Raw genomic sequence first — 19,447 nt, 5'->3', positions numbered from 1 at the left:
TATACATTTTCTGTGCTTTTGATTAATTATGAGCCTGCTGGATTTGTTCTAAGGCATCTTTCAAGCTATGATAGATATTTATCACATATGTGGATGCAAACATTTCAGGTATATACTTAATCTGCATTATTAATTTGAAATTATAAGGAATGGAGAGTGATACCTTAAGGAAATCAACATTTTGGACTGATTATGTTTAAAAAAATGGGTTATCTGTCTTCTGCAGAGGCTCTTTCTGGTGACAAAAGATTTTAGTTTCAGTACAGGAGAGGGATCCCTTTTGGTGCTGCTTACATAGTGCAAATGCAATGCAAACATGAAGAGGAATTTTTATTTAGTGAGAACATGTATTGTGAACAAGCATGAGTCTGTGTTTCCTTGGTTTGGAAAGGGGTCTTGATGGCTTGGTTAATAAATTATTGTTTATACAAAACCTTATTTAAACAAACCCTTTCCTGACAATCAAAGTAGGTCCATAACCACATCTTAAAAAATATTATTTATTTTGCATGTCCCACAGTACTTCCCTTATACCACTTCACTATTACACACAGCACACACTGATAGATGTCAAGAGTTATGTCACCATTATTGTTCTGTTTTGCAGCTACTGCATTCTGTATCAAGTCAGGATACTGCATCCCATTATCCATAATTTACAAAAGTGTAACAAAATAGATGGGAAAAGAGCTCTTAGTTCCTTAGTACTGTGTGACACATCATTCTGTGAGACTAAATTGTTGGCTGTATAAAGACTTATCCATCCTCTTGGGTCTCCTTAGAAATGAGGGGTTATTATCATTTCAATTTATTCTAGATAGTCATGCTGTTACTGAAAGGTCTTTTTTGCCACCCATATTAAGCCCTCATTAAAATCATTACCTAGTAAATTATGATTAAAATCATTAAAATCATTACTGAGTAAGGTTTTTTTCTCAGTGAGAGGAGAAAGGTGAGACTTACAGCCAGTGATCAAAATACTTAGTGGCATTTTAGAGGTGGAAGTGCAGGAGTATTTAAGCTGCACAGCAGTGTTAGCTGAATTAATACTGACTCATTCAGAAATGTTAAACAAGAACAGGAAAGAAGAGGTGAGGGAATTTCCTAAAATATACTTTATGACTCAGGAACTTTTTTTGTTTGTTTGTTTGCTCCAATTTATGCATTTGTGGGGGAAAAGAAATATGTTTTAGGGCATTGAGAACTTTGTTCTAATGGTAAAATTTGGAAATGTCAGTATCATTCTCTAACCACTCTCTATCAACCCATAGCCCAAAGCAGTTTTCTTCTCTGGCACCTTACCACAGACAGTAATCTCCTTGGAGTAGGAAGTTGAAAGATGGGTGATATTTGGCATCTCCTTGAGAACCCTCCTAGTTTCACTTAGCAGCTGCAGCACATAGCGGGCATGAAGCAGCTGTGAGAAGAAAAAGCAGGTAGAAAAGGAAGACTTATTTGAATTAGCAATAGGTCTGTCTGCTTTATTAATATCAGACATGGACTGCCAAGGTTATTTATGTGCAGACATCCAGACATGAGTGCAGGCTGTCTGGCCCAATGCTGGGAATTAGGAGTGTTCACAGCTTTGCATTTGGTTGCCAGTGAGTGAATATGGGGATCTTACTGAACTTGTTTTACAGATTTTCCCACTTTATTTATACTGTACTGTTTCTATTCTTCCTGTCTTTCAGAAGAGGTAAGACTTAGAGAGCACTCAAAATTACTGCATAAGGCCATCTGTTTAAAGTAACTGGGAAAAAAAAATTATGTCATTCTAGGTGTGAGTAAAGAAACAAACAAAAAAAAATCTCACAATCTCCAAAACACAAACCAACAAAAAAAAAAAAAAAACAAACAAACAACAACAAGAAAAAAACCCCACCAAAGGCCACAAATGATATTTCAGCAAACTGCAAAAACAATGACAAGAAAACTCCACTAAGGGCTGCCTTGGCGTGAGTTATCTTCCTGTTCACAGTGAAGAAGTTACAAAAGTGCAACATTGAAGCTTCTGGTCTTCTCTCCTGATGTTTTTTATGAAAATTTTTTTGGTTGGTGATTTTTAAAGCTTTTAATTTCAACAGAGATCTGAGGAATTTTAGTAGATAGATAAGCTACAGAATGACTTTTCAAGATTCATGTCTTTAAGCAATCAAAAAGGTCCATTACATATGCCCATGTCCTTAATAAAATACCAGCCATGGTAAGAGAAGGGAGAGTGGACAGTAAGGTGAAGTCTGGGTTGGCTCATTTATCATATGCTTTATATGTGATATTTTACAATCAGCCTCCACAGAAAATTACTAGAGAAAAATATTCTTATTTAATACATTAAAAAGCATGATAGACCCTTGCCCCTTTTATACAGCATACTGTTAAGCACAAGTAATTACAAGTTCAAAGAAAGCTGTCCTGTTTAATATCTCTGCTCCAGCTTCATCTTGTGGGCAACAAAAGGGCTTGCTCAGGAATATAGAGAATGAGGAACAGCCTCCTCAGTGCCTTGGAAGCTGCAGCCTGAGCTCCAGAGATTTGTGCTATCACTCTGTTCTGTTAGATTAGCAATGCTTTATAGTCATTCCACTGTTAAGGTGGAGTCTTGCACCCCTCAATGAGGTGATTAACCCTTACACCTCCTCTAAAAGAATGAGGTGGGGGACAAAGGAAGCAATGCTCTCTCCCAAAGGACAGAAGAACAAACAATGAACACTTTTAACCCATAAAAAGATGATAATTAGTTTCTATTTTAGCTTAGGACACCTTCCCCAGTCCTGCACTCTCACTGAGAACCTCTGCCTTGCAGCTGGTTTCTATTTCATTTCACTAGTCCCTGCCTCCTCCCGAGGGCCAGGCCTGGTGATCATGCAGCAAAGTAGTGAATCAAATGTGAGAACTCATCTGAGAACTGTCTGCTTTTGATTTTATTCTGTTAGCTTAGAGGCAGATCAATTTCCCAAGGCAGCTTACCATGCACATTTATGATCACATTGGGCTAGCAGGAAAAAGTAATGAGATGTAAAAGAAGGGTGAAATATCTCTTTGGGCACCAGTTTAGCTTTACATTGGATTGTGGAACTACAACCTGACAGATGTAAAATAAGTTAAAAAAAGAAAACAAACTAGTTGCAAATTACCTGTTCATTCCTGAAAGCATGAAGCAGAGCATTGGCATCTTCAACAGTAAGAGGGAATGAGAGTCGTGGTCCATAATAGGAGTCTGGAACAGCAATCTTCTTTTCAAATTCTTTTAAAGATAAGTCTTCATCCACTACCTGAGGAGCACTAGGGCTGGTGAAAATTTGAGAAACTGGAACAAGATAGAAGGAAAACAAAAATGTAGAAACTCCACCAGCCCCCCATAGAGCTGTAACAGCATGGCCAGAACTGGTTGAACAGAACAGCTTTAACTGCTGCAGTATTACAGTGGCTGACTCCTACCTCCTTACAGTGGAAAAGCTCCAGGTCTCCCCAGATTGTCTCACAATACTAAAACCAACCAACCAATCAACCACAACAAGACCAAAGTTAAGAACAGGTAAAAACTCTTTTCCAACCGCTAGTGTCTGTGGTCAGGTGCAAAACATTTTGCACTGAAGTTGTGGAGCAGTTTGCTCACAGGTAATGAGAACCATCACCTGGTACAAACTTCCTTCTCCTTTCCCCAATGCAAGGAGATGCAAAAGTCATGGCTGATCATTTAATAACCATCATCTGTTTAAAGTTCAATATTACACTTTTAATACAGGTTATGAAGATTCCCTTCTATTGCTTTTATTTTCTACTTTAAATTTTTAGGCTAAATACCAGCAGGTCACAGTGATTATTTTAAAAGTCACCAACAAAATTATATTTATTCACAGCAGATTGCAAATCACTCCTTTCTGCTACAGATAGGAAACAATGCCAGCTTTTGGTTGGTTGCCATAAAACTATTGGATGAAACAAAGTAAACAAAAACAGAGTGGTGAAAGTAGAGCACAGCTTCTAATTTTCCTGGAACATGAAGGAAGCAGGAACACTGCTAATTGCCTCAATCCAATCTTTTTCTTGACATAACCTTGAAACATAACTGACTGATCAGCAGATTTCAGAGTTTTTTTCTTGCAGATTGTCTTGGTCACATATTACTCCAAAAGAGATAACCAGTCCCTAAATGAAAATGTACAAGCAGATGTTGTTGCAGAGTTTCTCTTGTGAAATGATTGTTGTAAATACTTTTTGCTGGGCTACAGTTAAGTTTTCTATAACCTTGATTTCCTGCAACTGCAAATAAAAATGTATTATTTACAGCTGTGTAGCTGCATTATTTATTGCTGATTTACAGCTGACCCATAGCTGTGACTCAAAACTCACAGTAGCCAAAACCAGCATGTGGCCTCATAAATTATGAGATTCATATAGGCCAACTTGTCTTGCAACTGGATAAAATCAATACTAAAAAAAATAAATAGATAAAAATGTAATCTGGATTTTTAAAAGTCTACTTTTACTATCAGCACTTCAGCTGTGAGCTGATTAGCACTTTCAGTGCTAGTGCAATGTTATACTCAGCCAGTCAAATGGATTAAGGCATCAAGTAACAGCAAGGTGCTCAGGGTTCACCATTTTCACCAAGTGCAGTTTGATTTGCAGTCTTCCACCACAGTTACAGCTTTGTCTGGCTGGACACCAGAATGTCACCATGGACTGAAATTTCTGATTTTTCTCATAGTGATCAGCCAAGCCCATTTGCACCAATTCTTGCTCCAGCTCTAGCAGCAGACCTCTGGACAGCATCTCCCTCTGCACCCCACTTCCAAAGAAGTGGGGACTACAGAACCAGCTCCTCAGACCACCCAAATGCCTCATTTCTTGCCTGTTTTAACCAGCTGTCCTCATCTGACTGGACTCCTTCAGAGCCAGTGATCTCAGCATTTCAAGCCAGGCAGACATCTGTCCATGCCTGCTCCTACTCTTGCCTTCCCTTCCAGCACACAGTAGGCCATCCATCCATCCATCCATCCATCCATCCATCCATCCATCCATCCATCCATCCATTTACCTCTGAACATGAACTTGCCTTCCTCACAGACTCACTTCTATGGCACGTGCTCAGGCTGGGAAACCAAATCCTTCCCTGTTGGGCATATCTCTGCAAAGTGTACCCCATTTTCCATTTCTGGATGAGTTGTCAAAAGCCAGCCTGGTCATTACCCTTAGAGTGTGCTTATGGCTCCTCAGGCTGTCTTTCAGCTGGATTTTAAGGTTTCTTCCTGCAGAGCATGACCATCCCATCTCTGAAGAGTCAGTAATGGATGGCCTAATGCAGCCTGAGGAATCACCACACTGTCCAGCAAGTACCCCAGCTCACCACATGCCCCATGTAGGACTAATTCTGAAGGGTTCAGCCCCTCACATTTTACTGTTCTAGTCAAAGCTGTCAGGGCTCTTTCAGTTCATACTGAAAGACACGGATGAAAAGTCTTGGCATGCGTTGGCACTTTTCTTGGATGAAAAGTGTCTGGTTCAGGCACACATGTCAAGACAGAATGAAACATCTTCTGCCAGCATCTGCATCTCTCCACTGACTAGAGGGAGCACAGGCAATGACCTACCTACTTTGTACTCTGACCCCAGAGTTTAGCCCAGGCTCAGAGAGTTGAGCCTTCACTATTAACAAAACACAAACAAGTACAGCTATATTCCATGTTAAACACAAATGCCCAGAGCTAAGTGGAGTCAATTTGGCCACAGAAACCTAAATACCTGATTCTGCTGACCATATCACCTTGCCATGGGAGTTTTTCAAGGCGAGTCAAAGCTGCCACTGCCAAGGATGTACTCATTATCAGGGTAACCAGGAATCAGCTACTTCTGCAGCTCTGTAATCACTTCTCTGTTCTGCCACTATCTGTGTGCCTTCAGCCTGACCACTGGGATACCTGAGAGCACCTCTGACTCCTGAGAAGTGCTCTTACATAAGCCAGATACTGATCCACAGCCCTCAGGTCAAAGCCAAATGGACACTGAGCCTACAAAGAGGAAGGAGGTTTCTAAAATGCTTCAAACGTTTCTTCCTTCACACCATTCCTGGTGCTACAAACTGCAAGCAGCTATAACTTATTCCCCACTGCAAGAATCACTCTGTAAAACATCTTGGAAGGGTGTTAAAGCTGTAAGGGAGGCATCATGGGGAGTGAAGCTGCAGAAAACAACACTTTTTTTTTTTTGTTTCCCTTTGAAGGAAGGCTCCTGGGGGTGCCCTGGTGACCTTGAGAGGAACAGGTTTAGATTCCCAGTCCCATCATTTTTCTCAGGACGCATCTGCAGTCTTCTCACCCTCAATGTGCCCATAAAAGAGTGAGTAAATAGGTCATCTTTTGCTGGAAAGGCAGTTTCCAGCCTTCTCTGACCAGAGAGCTTTCCATTGAAAGCAGAGAAGGTAGGAAGATTTTTTTCAGGAAATTAGGGATAAAAGTGTAAGTTAGAAAAGGGTTTTATTCTTATTTTCCACAAACCCTTGCAAAATAGCCTTTAATAAGAAGCAGAACAAGACACTCAGCTATATAATATCACAATCACAAACTACACTAGCATCTTAAGAAGAATGAGAGGATGAAAAAAGCTTTAGGGTATAACAGATAAACAATCGCATCAAAAGCACTACTGTGTTAATGAGATGGCAGCTGCTTTCTTTCTTTGAAAAATATAATCTGAAAAAAAACAGATTAAAAAGAGGAAAGTAACAAGATTAATGGTGGAGGCTGAGTAGTTTATAATATAAGGAAAACCACAGATCACAAAATTTTCAGGAAACTTTCTTATCATATACTGAGAAGAACAGGCAACCTATTCTTTGGTAGGAATATTATCTACTGTCTTCTTGGAGACAGCATTTGAACCATATGCTATCACTCTAATTTAAGTGAGCACACACTGATGAAAAAGACAAAAAGCCAGAGAATTGCAGGTTTTAGAAAGTGCCTGAGAATAACAATGTCAATTTGAAGCTTCTCTGGTTGTTATGTTTATATTCACTCTGGTTCACATCTTAAGATGGTGATTCAGCAGAAGTGGAAGCAGTTTTTTAAGGATCCCTCTATTCAGCACTGATTTTGCTTACATCAGTGAGGCTGGCATGAGTGCTGCAAAGGTCACTTCCAGGGGCAAGCAATCAAGAGCTTAAAGCAAAGAATGCATACAGCCAGCAGTTGAAAAAAAAAAAAACACAACCCACACAGTACACATTTTATATGCAATTAAAAAAAAAAATCTAAGCTCCTTTGCACAGGCAGCCTTGGTCATCTCTTTATTAAACATACACCATAATTTTCCTCTTTTGTTTAGGGTTCTGGTATCTGTAACACACAGTGTTAGAAAGGGGAACAAACCAAGACAAAAATAAAGCCTTTGGAGCAGTTATCAAGCCTTAACAATGTCAGTCCTAAAAGATGGAAGTTTTAAGCCAGCAAGACAAAGGGATGCTTTGCTATACACCACATACACTTTATCATGTGTTTCAGCCTTAACACACCTGCAATTCCCAATATCTACCAGACCAAGAAACAGGTCACCTGTGCAGTGATGATGAGGAGCAGCCCACAGGACCTTCCATCTGCCTCCCTGTGCACAGGTGAGGCTTGGATCTCCACCTGCACACGAACATGCATGTAGCAGTGTGCTCTGCCATGTCCTGAGCCCTAGCAAGTCATCTCAGACACCTCACCTTTATTCCTTCTGTCAGTAGACACAGTTAATAAAGGTGGATAAGTCATATCTACAACAAGCAGCTGTAAAATTCCATTTTATTTTATGATAAAAATAGAGATTAACAATATTTTGCTGAATCTCAGACCTAGCACTACTGTTCTCTTTCCCATTCAGGTAGAAAAGCTGAACAGAGGTGCACCATCAGCATGAAGAAGTAGATGAAGTGAGCAGTATCTGGTTTTCTTCAAGTTTGCCAATTCCTTCCCAGGAAGTTAAATTACTAAAGCAGATATTTTTTTCACAGAATATGGCAGTAATGGGAAAAAATCAAAGAGAGGACTGTTGAATCATCTGCCTTGCCTTTGGAGCAAGCCTCAAATGTAATTTATTTTTCTGCAGAGCACAGAGAGCATTAGGCACTCTAAAGTATTTAAGAGAGGAAAATTGCAATTTCTACTGGTTGCCATTAGAACACTGAACCACTTAAGGTTTTGATGGTGGTTTTTTCCTGCTATCAAAGTATCTTGTGCAAATTTTAATTGGAATAACCCGTGGGTAGACCAGATGAAAGAGAAAGGGCATTCTCTTGTAATGCAGTAAGAAGGGGACAGCCTCATTTTTAACTCCACTGGGATTAGATCTATTCTGAATTTGTTCAGGGAAGTCATGTTTGTTTCCTGGACTTAGGAATCACTTTCAGTCTGTCCTTCTGTTGTGCTTGACCTCAAAAGTAAGTTATGTCCAAGGATCCCAAAATACTTCAAAAATTAAAGGTTATTCCTTGAATAACTGAAGCTTAATTGAAATGGTTTCTAAAGATTTATCTCCAGCAGTTTAAATTTATTTCCTTTTTTTATCATTCACATACTGATACATGTTGCAGTGAAATCTAGAACAAATTAAATTAAAATGCGGTGCAGAACTGCCAGAGGTGGTGGGGGAGAAAGAGCAACCTCTTTGATTATACCTGCCTTAAACCAACTGAACACAATTTTTCTGAATAATCACATCTCATAGTTTAAGAAAACATGAACAGAAAGCTGTGAAAATTGCATTCTGTAAGAAGGGCAGTAACACATAAGTACTCTGCACACCTCTGAATATTCTCATAAGGACCACAGACACCTGTTCTGACTTACTGACTGCTCTGACTCACTAAGTAGATAGTGAGCAGTGTCAACACTTAGAGGATCAAATTCATGTTACAGTATTTAGGATATCAAACCTCAACCCCAGCACATGCCATAGGCTGTAAATATCACATTGAAAATTAACTTTCCTCACATCAAGTTTTCAAACACAATCTCCACATTACTTTTATTTTTATTGTTACCTGCTTCAGGATGAGTACAATTATCCAGCATGAATGTAAAAAAATTGGATAGCTGAGTATGAAAAAGAAAAGAACAAACACAATGATCAGTTTAGGTGATCCAACAAGTAATTAATATCTTTCTTACTATTGCAATTTCCCATCTAGGAAATATACTACTGTATATTCCCATAGTATCAGCCTGCAACAATGACACAATTTGTCCTACTACAAAAACAGGTCCCTTTCCTTTTTCACTATGAATTCACCACTAACATTTCATGAATACATAAAATGTTTCAGGGCTGTTTCAGTGCTGCTGATGTTTCTAGGTGTAATTCATCTTGCCCACCACCCAGACTATTTGCCTAGATTTCCTTCACAGTCAATAGAAACAACTGCTACAATGCAGTGAACTGACTTTAGACACAGATTCTAGGATGAACACAAAGGTCTATAAGTTCCAAATTTCCTATATTGACCCTAAAGGAAGCCTGGGCTGACAATGATACTGACACTGGGCTGAAACACTGATATTTCTGCTGCACATATATTGCCACACAGACAGTTAAGATCATCCGTAGAGATCTGTAAGTGACCTGCAATCCCTGGCTAACAGAGCTGCTATACAGGAAATTGTACCCTAGATATGCTGGATGGGCAGAATGGTGTCCTGATTCATCTGTATGTCTGTGTATGAATACACACAGTTCATGTGTCAGGCAGGAAAACAGTTTTATTAATCAAGAGCCAGCTTTGTAAAAGAAATCACCACACACCCATTTTGCTAGTGCAGCCACAGTGCTGGGGACAACACAACTGCTTGAATAGGAAGAATGGAAGATGACAAACCTGCAGTTGATCCTGCTCATCAGCATACTCGATTGACTGAAAGATGCTGAGGGAGTAGCGGCGCCTCATCTCCAGGCGGGCCATGGTGAAGCGGTACCACTTCTGGATGAGGATTGCAGCTCTGATGACTGTCAAAACAGAAACACTGCACTACTCATGGATGCAGGGGAATCCACAAGGAAAATATGCACACTGCCTTTGCAGAATTTTGCAGTCAGATGAGAAATTCTGTCCATTGTGCATAGCCAACAATAAGATGAAACCCAGTAAAAGTGAGACTGAAAAAATACATGATGCCTTTACTGTTTCTGTCTTCCAACACAGATCCCAGCTGACTGGCTCACACCTAAGTAGTCAGTAACCTTTCCCATTTAGTTGTCTTGAAGACAGTACCCAGGTCATGTTCAGCTGATGGGCAATCTAGGGGTTTTGGGAAGGTGAAAGAAGAACAGTTTGCCCTATCAACAATGTATTTCTATATCAAGCTGCAGTAAAAATCTTTGATTTTGCAAGCTGTGACATGAACAACGATGTAATGACAGTATGTGCAACAGCCTCTTCTACCAGAAAGTTTTTGCCTGCAGAGCTGCATCAGCAAGGCAGCAAAATTCAAATCCTAGGATAAAAAGTTAACGAACGGTATTGAAGGGTAGAATATGTTGCTTAAATAGATAAGCCAAAAGGCAATGAGGTACAGCTTTAGCTAGACTGGTTAACAAAACACTCACCCCAAAGTCAATGGAACGTACCAGAAGACCATTTTTGACTATGTGCTGAATATGCATTCCACTCAGCACTTTAAGAAGTTGTGTCTACCATGGTCTCAGTCTGGAAAACTGCTGGAAACTTCACTGAAGGACAATCATTTAGACTGCAGCCTGGAAGAAAGAGCCTGCTGCCTTCAGACCTCATTCATGCCACAAAGAGATCACATTCCTTTAACTGCTCAGATAAAAATTTATTAAGCAGAGAAACATCTGGTGGCAGAAAGAGGTCCTGGAGTGGGCACTATCCTGCACTGCAAAACAGTAAAGAAAAGCTCTGTACTACAGGGACAACAGTTAACACCAGTCAATATTGTAACTGATCACAAATACCAGGAAGTTCTATACTAGGATGAGTGGAATCTGAGTGAGAATTTTTTTCTTACTGTTAGTTATGCAGGTAAGGACAAATATTGATGGGAAAGTGATTCTATTAATAGAGTATAACATAAAGGAAACATTTTTATAAAAATGCTTACAGATGCTATAACAACATGTTGTTTGTTTATTTCACCATTAATGAGTATACAGTAGAATTAAAATGGTAAAATTTTCTAGTCTAAACAAGAGCAAAATCCAGAAAGACTCCCATCCTGTAGATATTGTATACATCCTAGAAAAATCCTCCTGCCTGAAGGAAATGTGATCCTTATATGACTAAGAGCATCCTTCAGATCCTACATAAACTGAGATCTCTCTTTTCTGTCCTTTCTGGAAGTCCCACCACTACAGACCTGAAAGCCTGACACATTACAGCAAGGCTGTCACCAACATTTCCGTTTAGAAGCATACCTAAGGGGCAAAGCACAATCACCAGCACAGAAACAGATTTCCAGCATCAGAGCCATTAAACTTCCCATCAAAGCCCCCTGGGTTGCTTAATGGTCCAGAGTACTTAACATGGCACAGTTCCATTGCTATCACATAAGACAGATACATATCAATCACTGTGCTTAATGTTGCAAATCTAACAGAATGTTTCTTGTCTTTTTTTTTTTTTTTTTTTTAAATTGTACTTATTACAGCACTGTTACTCTCAGGACTGAATCAGAACATGATTTTCACACTAGGCTAAGCTGAATCTCTAAACGAAATTGTTATCAGTTGCAGAAGGTCTCCACACCAACAAATATCTGTGAAATTCATGTTATTAATGCATTAGAGAAATGTACAGCCTCAGGCTGCAGATAGAATGATGGTTCAGCATCACTTGACTACTGTTGAAGAGCAGAAAGGAAACCATCCAGCAGTTCCAGAGGACAAAACACAATCCAGGAAGTATACAAAATCCTAAGCCCCACATCAATGTGTGTTGATGGTTGTTGATCAAGAAAGAGTAAAACTCCTCATGCCCACTCCAAGCTTTTACAGAAATATTCCCAAGTAGCACATCCCTAAGGTCTTGCAAGGCACATGTAGGCACAGCATGCAAACCCAAAGGGGAAGAGCTGCCTCACAGTTACAGGTAGGTCTGGGATTCTGGATGATTCCATTCTACTTTCACTACTGTGATACAGCACTGATGCTGCTTTGTAGTAGCACACACAAAGCTGAGGGCTGCTCTCAAACCAGTCAGCTGGGATCCCTGTAGCCATGACTAAGTGCTCCTGCTTCTTAGGCACCAGCTTCCTGTGTCTTGTGTCCTGGCTTGATAGCCAAGAGTCTTCCTTTTCAACCACAGCTGTTCAGCATAATCATGTCCTAAACTATGCACAGTACCATGTAACGCGGCTCTCTGCTGACCAATAAATTGTGCTTTAATGAAAAATCTTGAAAGAGAGCACAGAAGGTCTGAAAAAAGGTCTGAGTTAATCCTGGAACACACCTGCCTGTGCAAAAACTGCTGAGTTCATACCAAGGTGGGGTATGATTAAAAGGAGGGTGATGATCCATTAGTTTAATTAAACATTTAACCAAGTCCTGAGGAGACTTTCATCTGACAGCCTCACTAATTGTCAGGGAGAATTGTCAGGCCAGGCACTTGGTAGGCCAGAAAGCTGATTTTGAAGTCATTGTAATAGCCCTGCTTTATTACATTTGTTTCATAATTGGGGTCACACAACAGCAAGGAAATTGGGGCGGTTTGCCCAGGAATCCTGCGGTGTGAAAAGCAGGATAAGCATAAAAGGTCTCACTCAATACCCCACCCTCTAAGCTTTGCCAGTGACAGCGCAAGCACAGGCACCTCTAAAATTTAGCTTCTGTCCCAGATGCTGTGAATATTTTACAACCCAATCTGTCAATGCTAGAGGTGGCCTAAAGCTACTTCCTGACCTCAGCCAGCATCTAAAAGCTATGCACAGTTTTAAAAAGAAAATCATTAGAAAATAATTTTCCCTAAACAAATATTTTTACAACAGGACTGGGCAGGGGTTGTGGAGGAGAGGAACATTATCTTGCAGTCCTCTACTGGTGTGAGAGAGAGAACAACCACCTGCCCTGAAGACAAAGGCAACACTCACCATTCTCTGACTTTCTGTCAGCTACAGAACTGCTGCACCCCATGGTTCCAATGATGCTGCCCATCCGTTTAATCGCTGCTGATGCGAAGCGTGTTTCTCTCAGCTGTTAGCATCATACACATTTCCTGTGCTGTTCCTTCAGGGATGAGGGCTGTACTCCTTTGGGCTCCTGAGCTCTTCCCAGTATTCCTAACAGGGATGAGATTGGGAAGGAAGAATAGGGAGGGAAAAAAAATGGTGCTTGACAAGACAGAATTTGAAGTACCTTCAGCCCATAACAAATTATTATACAGCACATCCTACCTAAACTGGACCACACCAGGGTTTTTTTTCCCACATCTGATTACTGTCATCTTATAGTCAAGAGAAATTAACTTAGTAATTAATACAGTTTACTCCTTACTTGTTAGCTTAATGCTAATGTGCAGCAGTGGTTTCTTATATGAAGAATAGCTATTCAAAGCCTTACTACCAGGGACAAGGGACTATGGAGACACATTACTCTTCATTCTTATGATTTGAAAATTGGAACTGCAGAATTTTAAAGATTTTAAATTACATGTGATAGTACTGCTACAAAAACCCAATCCTCCCAACACTCCATTGATTTGAAAAGTTGCCTTACCACCCCATTTGTCATTTAATTGCTCAGTGTTACCACTACCAAATGTAACATGACAGACAGCACCATAGCAAATCACTTCATTATCACATTTCATTTAAATGAAACATCCCATTTTCTGTTGCATTTCTACTGAAAACAATCCAAGGAAAATATTTTGTTTCATTAAAGAGATGAACAAAATATATTTTGAAGTGAAGCCTTTTGGGTTTTTCTCCTGGCACTTGCTCAGTTCTGCACTAAATAGTATCCCTCACTAATGCAATACACTCTCTAATCAACAAATTCAAATGAATACAATTCCTCTGAGATACAAAATGGATCAATTTCTAAGCAACAAGATATTCACTGATGCTCTCAGATACTGAACTTTGTTTTAGATAAAGATTTCTTATATGATCACACTGACCCTCTCTCTCCATCTCCAGGGATACATCTGACATAAAAATTATTTTATCTGTTGTTTTGTTTCATTTATATTCCTTTTCTTTTAACTTGAGTTTTAAAACAATGAAGAAATTCATCAGCATAAAATGAATGCTTAGCTACTCTTTTCCTTTGGCTTTACTAGCAGAAATCAAAATAAAAGAAGGATACAAAAGAAAAAAAAGCATAAATGCATAACTAGGTGATTTTCAATTTCAATAATTAGAAAACACTTATATTTGTGAGTCTGTATGTGCAGATTTCAACATTTATTATTATATATGATATCCTGCCCTGTCATGCTAATATAACACAACTCTTTGTAGTTCTGGGGCTTTTATTCAGGGTCCCACACAACAAGGGTATGTACACTTGAGCTGGGTCTGACTCCTTATGAGTCAGTAATTAACTCAGGAAAGAAGGATTTTAAGGTTTTTACCCCACACAATGGACTGCTTTACTTCCCTCTGAAGGAGCTATAATGAAATTTTAAAAAAAAGTTCTTACAATAATTTTGAGCCCATCAATGGCTTCGGCAGCATCAAATACAGCATTGATATTGCTAATAGCTCAAATTTGTCTTCTCTCTGAAAAATTCTTGCTCTCCTGGTTACCATCTCCTCACTTACCCTCTTAGGAGAATCTCAAGCCTTCATTGCTCCATCTCAAACAACCAGCCATGATTTGAATTGTGATCTGAAGACTGGCAGTAAGGGCAAAATAGACCTTACAATCTAAGTTCTTAGACTCTTGATTAAAGAGCAGGTCAGCAAGGGGCAATGGGAGCCCAAACAGAACCATCAAACCTCTCAGGCCTCCCTCCAAACCACAGCAAGCAATGGGCTGACCCAAGAAATGGGGGGCTGAATTTTCATCATAACCTGCTTTCAATTACTTCAGCTTTCTTCCCAGTCATCACCACTCTCCTCCACACACATCTAAACTCATGGACTTCTAGAACATCCTTGAAGAAAAAAATTAAAAGATAGAGGCATAGGGACAGAAATTTTATTGTGACAGCAGCAAATGAAGACTCAAACGTACACTCAGAGCTTGGAGGAAAACTTGTCCAGATATATCCTATCATTAAACCTCCTAAAAAAGGCCAAATCTTGCCATCAAAGGGCTAGTCCAGGGGAATGAATAATCACCACCTTCAGTCCCAAATATCTGCATTCTGAAATGGACAGGGTGAACATTCAACCGCCTTTCTGTGACAACTTCTCAAGTGGCTATGGAGCTATGGAGCCATCCTCACTGCCAACCTTCATGCCCAGACTCCAGGCCAGGAGAGTAATTTCTGTGAGCTACTGACTACACACAGTGTAGCAGTGTCTGGTGAAGAATCATTTGTCATTACAAAATTCTTCCCAAATGCTGGCTGATAAAATGGAAAGCTGGGCTTTTTACCAAGGTATTACAAGAGACACAAGGTAGCTGGAGGATAATTTGAAATATAACGCTGTGTTAATATTCTGGATATTATACCACTGATTTACCTTTAAGAGAGAATCTGTTATGTTGACTAAAAAGCAGGCATTCAATTTCTACAAGTTAGTAATCTGCCCCACTTTTGGACATAATTCAAAAAGTTGCCAGACTTCTGTCAGTTTAGCAAAAAAGCCAGTTTTGTGATAGACAGGCACTAAAAGCACAACCCATTCACTGAAGCAAAATAAAATGCCTTTGCAATCATGCCTATGGACATGCACAAAGCTAAGCCAGAGTGGCACATGCTGCTCTTTCCTGGATAGGAGTCACTGAAGGTTATACACAGTGGGTGCTCCAAAATCTGGGGTTGAGAACCCAAGCTGTTGAGAGCCTGATTTACAGAGAAAATGGCTCAGTATCATTTGGTCTGGATGTAATAGGTGCTGCCCCAACTCAATCATGCCTCCAGTTTGTCAATCACATAAAGACCAGGCTGCCTCAGCCTCAAGGAAAATGGAAATCCTGTAAAGATTTATAGCTGACTTTCAATGAAATCAGATGGCAGGGTCTTTGGGCAGAGAGCCATCCTTTAAAGCACACCTTAGCTTTTAAAATTGTTTGAGCTGTGCTCCTGGCAGACACGTGTAAACTAGGCTAAACCTGAGGATATGGGAGCCATATGAATAAGACCCACTAGGATTTAAGTTCTTACTCCTCTGTCTTTTCATTTGTTTCTTACCTTTAATAAAAATGAAAGGCTCCTCCTTTTATTTTTGTTGGGATGGGGCTACCATAATTATGCTACTTCCCCTAGAAGTTGTTTCAACAGTTCTCTCCAGCAATTTGCCTCCTTTCACTACTCACCCCTTTTCTCAATCACGTTTTTGAAGAGGTAGCTATGATCTCCTCCCAAAACATGTCTTAGGAGGTACATGTACATGGAGAGGTGATAAGATAGAGACAGTTTTCTGCATAAAGATCAGATGGATGGATGGATGCTTCTAATGACAGAGGCTTTCCATTGATGCTATCTTGTATAAGTTTTTATTTTACTGTGACTCACAGATTTCCTTTAGAATTGTTTTCCTTTGGAAACTAGGACTGCAGAGAATGAAGAAATGACATAATATGCTTTTGTGATGGATTTGCTTCTGTTCATTGCTGAGGGAATGAAGCTGCAAAGACTAAAATACCCTAGAGAAGAGAATCCAGACATTAAATCACAACACTCAGGTCAGAACCTGCAGAAGAACAGGTCTCCAAAACTGTCTTGTTGGAATTGTCAAGGATGAGAATCTGGAGATGAATTGCAAATCTCATTAGCTAAAAGATCCACCCTGCAGAAAGTAGGATGAAGCAGTCACAGTCAACTAGCAGAGTGAAATGGAACCTGGCTATGGCATAGGAGCTGTAATTTTGAGACCAACACCTAATTTGATCTGCCAAGGGGTTGATATGACAACATCAAAAAAACAAATCAATACGTGATTAGGTCTCCATCGTTTTACATGCATGGAACAATCTAACGTTTCTGATAAGTGATTTTCAGTGATTATAAAGAGGTGAAAGACAGAACTGAGAAAGGCTTTTTGTTAACAGATAATTTCCTCTGCCTGCTCAGAGAAGCAAGGTTAAGCTCAATACAGAGCTGATGGAATGATTGCTGTAAGTGGCCGTGTTGACAGACCTCAGTGTTGGGGCCAGGAATCAATAGGGAATGCGATGCATGTGGTGGCTTGAGCATTGGCCAAATGTTAGTAAGATACCAGAAAGCCAGCAAAGCCTGGAAGAGAATAGGATGAAGAATAGGATGAAGTTTTAAGGTGGACTCATATTCCTGAGCCAAAAAATGCACTGCAAAAAGAAATAAAAGCAAGAGTAGCAAAGCTGTGAACATGTAGATAATTCAAGCAATCCCTGAGCTCAGGAACTGCATGTAAACCCAAAGAGAATCTGTAAAAAAAATGGTGGGAGAATGCCAGTTCATGTTACTTATAATCAATAAAGGGTACATTTACTTTTGGTTTTTGTTTTGGTTTTTTTGGGGGACAGAAAATAAACAAAGCAAGCAGCCTCATTTTTTCTTGTACAGCAAGACTTTAGACAGATTTTGTTTTAAAAAGAGGAGGAATAGCAAATACAAGTGGACAAATGGGGTACACATTCTTCTTCACTTTGAAGAATAAGCAAACCCATCATATCGCTTTCCAGAAACGTTAAACACCTCTAGGGGGAGATTACTTTAGGCAGCAAGGGGAAAACTGAAAATTCTGAAACAAATTTGGTTCTAGTAAACTGAACCCGACTGGAGCATAAAAGTTAACACCCTTTAAGCAAAAAGCCGGATCACATACTGTTCTGCAGTTAGAGTTGGATCACATACTGTCCTGCACTTGATGAGCAGGGTCTTAATGACATCCTGAAAAAGCAAATCTTCAGAATAAACATGTGTTGAAATTTGAGCCAGTTCAAAAATTAAATTCGTGCTTCAGCATGGTTTTCATAAAATTTAAATTAAGCATCAGAACAAGGTTCAAAATAGAATAAAAATTATTTTTCCTAAAACAAAAATTACATGAAATACTGTAGTCTCAAAGCTATTTGATTTCATCTGTACTCAGCAGTTCTGGATAACTGATTCAGTCCAGGTCAAACTATAGCTTGAACCACAGTGATTTTTCATATGATAAAATCATAAAAAATGCCACATACATCTTTCATTTTGTCAAACTGCTCTTTAAAAGTGAGCTAAATATATATCTATATATACCCCACCCAAAGATATTACCTTTTTTTCTTTCTGCTTCAGCAAGAATATACCGAGATTTTTTGCACAAGAGTACCTTTAGAAGATTCTTTTTTTAAAAGAAAGCAATCCCTGAGGAGTGCAGATCTGCAGAACAGGTTCTCCAGTTCTCTCTGGGACTCTGGAGCCCAGGAGCTGCAATGCACTTGCTCTCCACCTACTTACACAGCTTTCCGAGAGGAAATTTCTTGAATGCTGCTCTTCAGAAACAGTCAGGGGAAAATGCTGTTTTCATTGTCCAACCTGATGTGAAAGCTCATGGCTGCAGCCCTCCAGCTGTGCTGTTTCCATGTTGAAAAGCTGTTTTGTCACCATGCCTCCTGAATCTCAGGCAGAGAAAGGGAAGGGCTGAAGTTATCTGCCTCGCATCTGAAGTCACATGATCTCTTTCGGCCTTTCTGCTGTGTTGAGGCAATGATTTGCATTTTAGCAGATCTAGCACACTGGAAAAAAACATAAGGCTATCCAGGTTATTTGGCTATCTGATGTGACTGGCACGGTTATGAAAGCCCTTAAGGAAAGCAATACTGAATTTACCACAAGGCATTGCATCTGCACGCAAATGATATACATATAAAGTGTTCTCCAAATTGCTCAGTCATACCCAGATAATGCACAAATATGAAGCACTCAGATCTTGTGTTGGGAACTGTGTCTCTTGTTGTTCAAAGAATATGTGAATACCACAGGGACACACTGTGCTAATGCCTTCAGTTCATTTCTTCATGCATGCACATGTTCTCACTATAAACGTGTGACTGCAATTCTGTGGACTCAGTTCATGTTTTGGCTCATCTTCTCCTTGTGTGATGGCTGGGAAGGGATTGGACAAGCCGAGAACACCACAGCCTTGCTCTGCTCAGAAAGCCACGATTTGAAATCCAACCCTGACCCTGGCAGCACGTCCCACATCTCTGACCCAGATCCCGGCCACGCTGACCCCTGACTCCCAGTAACTGGACAGGGTCCCTAGGAAAGGGCAGAGCCATCATGGTGATTTGTTACTGCCCCCTGCTCACACAACAGTCCCTGAGGAATCTGCTCCACTGGCAGTGCATGGATAGCATGGGGACACGGTGATTT

The 19,447-nt window shown here is 39.9% G+C and overlaps 1 protein-coding gene across 1 annotated transcript in view; it reads right to left on the bottom strand.

Annotated features, from left to right (window-relative positions):
- Nucleotides 1-18,684, bottom strand: part of PPEF1 (protein phosphatase with EF-hand domain 1) — a 34,563-nt gene extending 15,879 nt beyond the window's left edge. Inside the window, exons 1-6 of the mRNA XM_059465852.1 lie at nt 18,530-18,684; nt 13,080-13,268; nt 9,854-9,981; nt 9,023-9,074; nt 3,135-3,307; nt 1,303-1,417 (exon numbers count right to left, since the gene is read on the bottom strand). Of these exons, the coding sequence (XP_059321835.1) occupies nt 1,303-1,417; nt 3,135-3,307; nt 9,023-9,074; nt 9,854-9,981; nt 13,080-13,143 (532 nt within the window). The 5' untranslated portion in view covers nt 13,144-13,268; nt 18,530-18,684. The remainder of the gene's footprint in view (nt 1-1,302; nt 1,418-3,134; nt 3,308-9,022; nt 9,075-9,853; nt 9,982-13,079; nt 13,269-18,529) is intronic.
- Nucleotides 18,685-19,447: the final 763 nt, after the last annotated feature.

Source organism: Ammospiza nelsoni, chromosome 2 (genome assembly GCF_027579445.1).
Source record: "Ammospiza nelsoni isolate bAmmNel1 chromosome 2, bAmmNel1.pri, whole genome shotgun sequence".
Classification (NCBI taxonomy): Eukaryota; Metazoa; Chordata; class Aves; order Passeriformes; family Passerellidae; genus Ammospiza; species Ammospiza nelsoni.
This window is presented reverse-complemented; position numbering and strand designations above follow the sequence as displayed.